The sequence below is a fragment of the Vombatus ursinus genome, unplaced genomic scaffold, assembly GCF_900497805.2.
Source record: "Vombatus ursinus unplaced genomic scaffold, bare-nosed wombat genome assembly UNPS02007612.1, whole genome shotgun sequence".
Taxonomy (NCBI): domain Eukaryota; kingdom Metazoa; phylum Chordata; class Mammalia; order Diprotodontia; family Vombatidae; genus Vombatus; species Vombatus ursinus.
In genome coordinates this window covers 12904443-12914153 of record NW_020947390.1, presented here as the reverse complement: position 1 = coordinate 12914153, position 9711 = coordinate 12904443, and the positions used below count along the sequence as shown (strand labels likewise).

The following is a 9711-nucleotide window of genomic DNA, read 5'->3' as shown; positions in this document are numbered from 1 at the left end:
GCTTAGGGAGAAAAAAGATTTTTTACACTTTAAACAAACAAGAACATTGGTTTTTTAACAAGTAGCAAACATTGAGGGTAACAGACAATATTAGAGGAAAAATAATTAAGTGATCATTCTACAAATAATCAATAGCACTGTTTAAAAGCTAAAGTTCTGTACCAGTACACACTTGTAACTATTAACTTAAACAGGTAGGCAATTTTAATATCTGTATGAAAATAATGTCATACAATATGGTACAATTTATAAAGCACTGTGAATGAAAACATTTTCTAATGTGTCTAGTGCCAATGCACTCAAAATTACTTATGACCATACTGGAGCACCACTCACCAAGGACCACAAGCATAGTCTATCTATATTAAAGACCTAGACAGGGATAAGTCTAGGTATACTTTGTTTTCTAGAAAAAAATACACATGTAACCAATACACTCACATTATAGCTACAGTTATACTAGTCACAGTTTTCACATCTTAACAATCTATAGTTATGTGCAATTTCAACAATGGATTTGTTTTCCTCAAAAATGATTTTTTTTTTTAAAGATCTACTGTTTATGCAAAGCACAAAACAGGACATGAGTGTGGCTTATCAACATAGTTCCTATAACAATAAAACAGACTGAATAGTTTTTTTTTTTTAAAAGCTGGATTTTGGGTCCATATGGCCTATTAAAAATTAAGGAGAAAAAAGATACTCCCACCCATCATTATTAAAGCTAGCATGGTTATCAAGATGTCTTAAAACATCCAAAATATTTTTAGTATTTTTAGGAAATCTCTATAATAGAGCACTTATAGTGGTGAAACTTCTGCTAGTTAAAAACACATACACTAAAACAAGCTTGAAATATATCTGATAATCACTCAGTATGACCAGCTGAAGAAAGGTGATTTAAACTACATTAAAACCTTCTTGTCGAAATTAAAGTCAGCAACTATAACAGGTTTGGGTACTTTTTAGTGGCAATAGAATTCTTTTTCTTATTAACAACACATCAAGAGTCCTATGCCCAATTTGCTAATATTTCTTATTCCCTATTAGAGACAGATGCCAATCTAAAAGCCTTGGTGTAGAGTTCTCTGTTTTCACCAACACCTTCCTTTTATGTATTGTTCCTTCCAATTTATTTATTGGCACTTACCTTGAAGGATTAATTAAAAATGAAATTCTGTTGGCTTTGACTGGAATATAAATACTCTATTGTGGCTCATTTCATTCAGAAATTCTCATAGAATCAGATCTCAAGGCAACAGAATGAAATGACTAGAAAAATACACATTTATTTATCTTGGACAGGGAAACTGACCAGAAGTTATGAAATTAAGATTAAGCATATAAAATGATGAAAGTCAAATGCATGTTAGAAAAAACGTCATAAAATAGCCTTGTATGTTTTCCTCCATTCAGGAAAACTATCAGAGGTCTTAAAAAAAAAAGCAATAACTATCACAAAATTCTGAGGTGTGTTTGTTAGTTTGGATATATATATATGTGTATATATATATATATATTACTGTATATGTACATATAGATACACACTCACAAGCCAAGTTAAATAATTATTTTTATAATTGATAAAATTTTAAGCATTCTTTGTTTTAAAATTACAGTTTCTGCTAAAATTATCAAAATAATTCTCTATAAATACTGGGAACAAAGTCAGAAGTGTTGTTGTCCTTTCAACTGTGGCCATAAATCTCATCATCAAGCTTGGTCACCTAAAGCCATGTAGCTCAATCAGAGCAAATTTTGGCAATCAATAGTAAATTTTCCCTCCTGTAATTTTAGAATATATATGTGTATATATATATATCTTATATATATTATCTGTACTCACACTTCTTTTAGTTATATTATAATTTTTCATTAATGAATTTACATAAAAACACACAGCTCGAGATTCTACAAGTACTGAACATTTTGTACAGGTGCGTCTCTTCTTCAAATGTTTGAGATCTACAATGAACTCCATCAGGATTCCAAGATCGTTAAAATGATACTGCACACTGCACACACTAAGAATGAGGAAATACTCGGGCCAATCAACATGGTCTGGGCACCTCCTCCACACTAAAAAAAAGACTATGAACTAGCACATCATTGCACGACACAGTCAATTCTCAATTATTCAGGGCATGACTGACCAGTGTAACTTCTCCTTTCCCCTCATGGTGAACCTTTGGGTCACTTCACTACTCATGTTAGCATCTCACTACAGGGTGTTCCAGAAATCCTAGCATGAAAGGTTATTACAGCTTGAAAACGTACAAGGACTTCTGGGATACTCCATTGAGGGTTATGACGGGGAAAGTGAGAGAATGTGAAATATCTTACTTCAGTTTGCTTCTAATTAATTAAGTCACTTGAAAATCTGGTGGGGAGAATCTTTGAGTTAGGTGCAAATCTTATTTATTCATGAACTACCTCCCCCCCCCCATTTTAGATAATTAAGAACTGACAATAACTAAATATTGCCAAATAACCCTTATTCACAATTAGTTGTTATTGAAGAATTCAGCACGGGAAGTCCAGATTTGTCCATTTCAGGACATTGTTGTAGGCTATCCTACTGTTTTCTTATAGTTTCAACCATGCGGTCAAACTAAAGTAGCCTTTAATATGCAATTTGTTAAAACATCAGAAAACCACAATGAAAATGTGATTGATATATGTCTATATATCTTTCACTTTAGACAATATTCAAAGCAATCTGGGATAGTTTGGCAGACAGACATATAAATAAAATGAAGAATGATGGAAACAGAAAATACAAATAAAATCACTGCTACACTAAGCTAGCCATACCTACACTATGGTGTAGTATTTAAAAAGTGTGGTGTCATTAAAAAAAAACCATACAACTAAGATAAAAGCCATCTACATACATAACCCTGTTATTGGCACTGAATTAGCCTCTACATTAAAACATGTTCTACAGATAGTGACTGACAAATTCAAGGATAAATATTTCCACAAGTGCAGAAGGTGTCTCTCAGACACCACTCAGGAGAGTTCATGTAGCATCACCTATGTTATTACTGAGTACAGATGAACGCAGATCCCACCCTCAAAAACAACAGTAAAAGCTGTATAGAAGAACACGTTCCTGAATTAGGTTTGCTGAACACGGTTCAGATTATTGGCTATGTCAATAAGCACAATGCCTTGGAGAAGCATTTACAGTATACCCAAATCCTACTTCATGCAACACACAGTGTCACACAAGTAGGGAAAATGTCATCCTAGTCAAAGGTGCTTGGGCGTTATTTTCAGGCAGCATTTTACCTTTATTTTTCATTACGTTCACACTAGGTAAGTTTTAGGAGAAAGAAAAATGCCAATAGAGTGATTTTAATAGATACTTATATATCATATAAAATTGAGACAGACATTTTAAATTACCTAAACAAATTGTTACTTTTATTTATCTATCCTATTCTAGATCTCAATTCTACTTTTCTTTAAAAAAAAATTAAATAAGGGATAAAATGTTGCCCAAAAGTCTAATCATAGTTACGCATTTGTGTTTTAACTACATCTACAAATAAAAATGGTTCTTATAGTTAAAAAGATACAATTTGTATCAACAGTAAAAGGTACTTTCTGGTTTTTCAGGGTTTCACTCCATACTGCAGCAAGTAGAATAATCAACAGTAAATCACAAACTATGGCACTGTCTCAAAGCCGACTGACCTGAATAATCCCATTACACTATGCAGAATTCTACAACTCTAGGCAATAGCCCAAGCTATGTCAATCAATTGTCTACTGCCAAATGCAAAATCTATTTTCTAACCCATGAAAATGGAGCTAGCAAAACCCATGACTTTGAAACCAGAAATATCCCTTACTAATACTAGAACAGACTTTAGTCTGTTTCTAAAACTACTCTATTGTGGCAAGAATCAGGCCCTAATAACATAACAGGCCAAAAAACTACCTTCAAGAAAATATACAGTATCTTACAAAAAAACTTAAGTTACCATTTACATTTCCTCCACCACCATCCCTATAGTGCAGTATCAATAAATGTTGCATATCCTCAACGCATAAAACCATCTCAGGCCAGCCTTGATAAATAGCAAGAAAACTGAACAGTATATTAAATATAAAAGTTGCATTGAGAATAACTAGATTCATTTAAAAATAGGTAAATATTGTGAAAGGGTGTTTTATCCAGTATTCCTGTGCGCCAATACAAAGAGGCAGACACACATAAAACAAGAGCTTAATGGAAATCTAGGATTTCAATTCCATTTCTATTGTTTAGAAGCACAAAAGAGCTGGATAATGACACAGATCTAAATCGAGACTTTTTTAGGCTTTTGCCTTATCCATAAGGAATGGAAACGAATTTGTTTTCCATTGATTGCATCTGCCGTCCTTTAAGTCAATCACATTAAATCAACTATTTAACTAACAGAAAACAAAATAAAAACAAAACCAAAATAATAAAAAGTGCCATATATTGTAAATCACTCTAATATACCGTTACCCATTTCAATAAAAACTGGTAACTTACATTTCGTTTAAAAAGATAAAGTCAGTGCTGTATTATATCTTTGTTTTCTATAAATAATGATTCTAGCACAAAAAAGCCCACTTCCCCCAAATAAAAATAATTTTAAAAAGCTGTAAAAGACTCAAATTAAGCTTGGCTTGACAAAAGTATGCTAATCTAGTCAAATGCGCTCACCTTTCTGAAAGTATTGTAATTTCTTGCAAATGATAGGCAAAGACCCAGTTAATAAAACACAAAACAAAGATTAAAAAGTGCTGCATATAAACCCCTGATGCACCAAAAATTATTATCAAAGATCACAGATACATCTATCAAACCAACCTGGAAAAATTTCCAGTTGTGAATATAGTTTTAAAAAAAGGAAACATTAAAAAAAAGTCAAGTTTGAAGGTAAAAGAATCCCGTGATACTTCCAATGCATGGGGCTATACATACAGATACCATGATACAGGATTTCACATAAAGGGATTACTAGAGAACCTCCTTGCTGAGAAGGAGATCACAAATGCTACTGTAGCAAACCTCCCTCAGCATCTGAGCTGAACAAACAACGACTAAACACCACGAAGATGCGTCATTGCTCAATAACCCAGCTGGGATTTCTCCACTAAAATAGCTGCAGCAAGTTGCTGAGCATCGGTCATGTGTGGGTTTCTTTTCATGACAACTCTCACAAGGTCGGATGGGAAAATGTTGCACAGGTTGATGTACACCTTTTCTCGGTTGTCCTGGTATCTGGGAGCATCTTGCGGCAGGCCACAGAAAGGTACCCGCCATGTCTGGTCCTGCTGCTCAGGTAAGCTTTGGAAAGTAAATGGCTCATAGCATGGCTGGGTGGTGTTATCAGGCAACGAGTACGTCTGACGGTAGCCATATGCATCAATGCCATAATTCTGCCTCTCCCAGGCCCCCAGCCCTTCTTGGCGGGAATAAGGCTTTCTTTGTCTAGAAGGAGAACTGTCATAGAGCCGAGAATCTGAAATGCTGTCTATCCTCGTGGACACTAAAGATCTCCCGAGGTGTAGTGTCTTAGAGTGTGCTGAATTCTGAGGAGAGGGATAATCGCCAGGGCAACTGGATCGAGCCCCCACAGCTGGATGCTGCAAATGCACAGCCATGTATGGAACTGGAGGCTTATGATGATGCTTTGGTTCTTCATGACTGTAACTTTGCACTCTAGTTAAGGGATCATGGAAACTTTGTAGAAAGGGCTGGGAATTAAGGCGGCTGTGTGGGTGCATGTGTTGACACTTTAAGCTCTCCTCCAGTTGTGGGTCAGGAGAACTAACATATGACCTGTCATTGTACCCCACATAGGAATCACTGCTCCCACAACTCATGCTCCCTTCACTACTGCAGTCAGAGGCTACAGAACTGATTCTGTAATCCGTGTCTAAGGAGAACCGCCTTTCAGGACTCCTGGGGCCAGAGACACTAAGATTTGAGTATGCATTCAACATGGAATAATATCCAATGTCAACAGGTGAATCACATTTTGGATACTGTTCATAAGGCATTGGCGTTCCATGATTTTTGGTTGCCATCATCATCGGAGGATACTGACCCTGGGGTCTTTGATCCTGAGGTGAGAAATGAACTCCAGATGGAAGGCCATTGCTTAAAGGTGTAGTACTTTGGGGTTTTGCAGCAGAGGAAGATGGTATACTAACTAAAGAAGGAACAGACCTGGTTTCCAATTTGTTTTTGGTGGGAAGCTTTTCCTCTAAGTCTTGATAGACTTGAGTTCTTATGCTTGGATCTGATTGCCTCTTTGGAGCAGCACGTTTGACATCAGAAGTGCTATCAGTTTTAGTGCTACAAGGAACACTATTGCTTTTCACTAATCCTCCTTCATTTGCAGTTTTGGCTGCTGTATTTCTAGACATGGCACGAAGTTCATCAGCTACTGATCTCTGTGGCTGACTTCCCCTCTCAGGATGGTAGTATTTGCACTTGTGTCCATAGGTACATTTCTTTCCTAGGAAAAGCAAAACAAAGTGAACTAGGAAGCATAAAATGGGCTTTAAAATCCAAATGAACATTTAATTTTAATATGAGAAAAATAAAGGAAATTTGACACATATTAGGAAGCATCCTCTTTCCTCTGGAGAGAAATCACCTTTGAATTCACACATTATTCTTGTCTGTCATGAAGCCTGCAAAGTTGAGTAGAAGATTTAAACACTTCTACAATGCTTTGGCTATGATACTACAATCCTAACTCACAACACATTGTTTCTCTTCCAGTAAAGTTTTACATCAGGCAGAAACTACCACTTTGTAATTTGATAATCATGTTTACTTGAGTTGTACTTTGGAATAAGACATAAATGCAAGTTTTTAAGAGGGGACAAAGAAAGCTACTGAGTGAAAACTAATCTCATGTGGAACACATCTTTGACTTTTGGAACCACATTTTAATTCTGGCAAATTTCTTCATAACTGACTCTAACCATGTTAATAAATAGGTAGTTGGCAAGTATAAGCCTTTTTCTTTGCCAGAGATCAACTCAATGAGAAACTGAACCAAGATACCAAAATATTTTAAAATCTCATCACAACTAAGAAGACTATGTACCATTCTAAGTTATATTTAATAAAAAAATAATGATTAACAGTTACATAGTCAACTAAATGCAAGTCAACATAATGCAAGTTACCATAGGGACATGGCTGCTTCTTATGTTCTGGAACAATAGGCTTTTTCCTTAGAAAGTTGTCCAAGCTAGGGCCATGTCGGCCAAGAGGATCATCAGGAGGCATGAACCTAAAATATATAGGATGAAGAATTTCAAATTAACAAAGAAGTGGATATACTAATTCCAATGCAGCTATTTTGTATAATGACTCAGTTATTCTATGGTATTTAATTAAAGATTTAATCTAAGGGATTTTGCTTAAAATTTTGCAAAGCAAATATTTAGCAATTGAAGCCCAGTTTTCATTTGCAAAACAAACTTAAGTCATCAAGATGTACATAAGTTTGTTTTGCTCCAAATATTATTTGAGATATAAGATCTTCCAATTACTGATTGCCTCCTTCCTCTTAGTTCTCCTGATGTTTTGTAAACACACAACTGAAGAATATCTTGGCTCAGAATAATGTGTTTTGGCACAATGCTTAATTTCATAAAAATGTTCCTATGAGTGAACTTATACTCCCATCTGGCTTCAGAAGACTATTACATGTGCATATTTTTTAAAAGATCTTTATAAACATTAACATTGCAAAATACATAACTGGCAAGTATAAACTCCCTTGTCCAGACAAAGAAACTCAATGACTTGCTGACCCCACAAGAAGACCTTAGAATTACTAGATCACAGTTAAGGTACTAGCATTAGAGAGTGGAAGGAAATTTGTCTGAGTAAATTGCTGGAAATATTGGGAGGACTGAGGATAAAATCAAAAAAGTCTGGATATACTAAAATATTTTCTCTAAATTGATCAAGAAACAGTTAAAAATTGGGCCCAAAATTAGATTGCTTCTTGTACCCCCTTCTCTTGCTCTTGTACCCCCTGCCATCCCAATTCAAGGACAAGATAAGATAGGGAAAAATGTTTTAATGTCTCCCTTGGGCAAACCCTCAAAAAAGGGGGGCAGAAAGGAAATAGTGTGAATCTTTAACCTGCATAATCGAATTAAAATTAGGACTCAGTTCTAATTCTAGCTTTGTCACTGTTTGACCTAAGAAAAAGGTAAATCATTTAACAATATCTCAATTTCTTCAACTCTAAAATGGGAAAATCTGTTAAGAACATCTCACAGGAGTGTTTATCTAATTTAATGAGTATAAAACTTAGGAAGTACAATGTTAACTGAAATGTTTCTAAGGAGGGACAAATTAGCCTCTGAACTTAACTGTGTTTTTTGTTTTCATTAGCTTAATTTTAAAACTTCAAAAACAATTCAGATCTCTAACAAGTTAGCAATGTTCCAGTGCGGCTTTTTGTTTTTGCTCATAAAGTTCAAAATCCAATTACTTACTTGTCATTAACAAAGGAATACATCAGCAATCGCTCATCTATAAACTTCTTCCATTCTGGCTTTTCATTAGCCAGATCCCTGTAGTTGTCATTGGACACAATGATACCATCAGACTCAAAAGCCAATTTTACAATGAATCTGTCATCATAACATACTACTCTTCTTCCCTGAACACGTCGGGATGGAGTAAACACCAAAATTTTCTCCTTCTCCAACTTACGCAAAATTTCTTGATCTGGAAGCAAAAGGCAAACAAAATTTCAATAACAAGGGGGGCATACACACATACACACACACACAAACACACAATATATTACATATATGTACACATATATGTATCTGTGTATAAACACACGTATATGTATGTAAATGGTATTTGCCAGCGTACACATCAGCAGTAGGATCTTTTTAAATAGTCCTTTCTGATTAACAAAGATTTATTCAAGCTTACTTTAAAAAAACATTCTTTTCTGCAGTTATATAATTTAAACTATATGTAAAATGAAATAAATAAAAACATAACTTTGCATTTTTATTACTACTTTCCTAGGAACAAATAGGTGACAATTTTTGAAAGGGTGATCTGACAAAACTATAAGATGAGAGAGAAAAACACTACCACTGTTTTGGATGTACCACTGCTGTCTTCTTCTTCTATGAGAATATGGAGGCGGGATTATTTTTCTTGCATGAATCTGCCCATTTTCAAACTAATGAGGAATCAATGAAGGAAGAGAAGTGACAGGAAAGAAACATCTCAAAAGGCAATGGAAGATGGGCTTCCTCATATCTATCTTAGCAGTGTGGTAATCAAACTCAAGGACAGAGGCAGAAGTAGAGTTGCAGGTACACATGTAGATAGGTCTGTTTATCCTTAAAGAGTGTACCTGGCAACACAATTTTACATCATAATCTTCATCCTTGTTTGTGACTGAGTGAATGTAGGACAAGAGCCAACTATAATAAGTGAAACTGAGTGGGTAGGGGAGAAAAAAGGAAAAGACCAGACCAAGAAGTGCTTATAATAATGACACTTCAGGGATTTTCTTTTTCTTCATCGTTACTTCTGTGCTACCTATAGCCAATTGTTCTGAGATTATTAAACTCTGGACTGCCCCAGATCAAATAGAAGAATCTTCTTTTTGGTATTTAAGAGCCCTTCACAAGGTGGTCCCTTCCTACCTTTGCAGT

The 9711-nt window shown here is 35.2% G+C and overlaps 1 protein-coding gene across 1 annotated transcript in view; it reads right to left on the bottom strand.

Annotated features, from left to right (window-relative positions):
* Positions 1-3508: 3508 nt before the first annotated feature.
* ZC3H12C (zinc finger CCCH-type containing 12C) overlaps positions 3509-9711 on the bottom strand; it is a 58827-nt gene continuing 52624 nt past the window's right edge. The window contains exons 4-6 of the mRNA XM_027849478.1: positions 8521-8755; positions 7192-7298; positions 3509-6509 (exon numbers count right to left, since the gene is read on the bottom strand). Of these exons, the coding sequence (XP_027705279.1) occupies positions 5113-6509; positions 7192-7298; positions 8521-8755 (1739 nt within the window). The 3' untranslated portion in view covers positions 3509-5112. The remainder of the gene's footprint in view (positions 6510-7191; positions 7299-8520; positions 8756-9711) is intronic.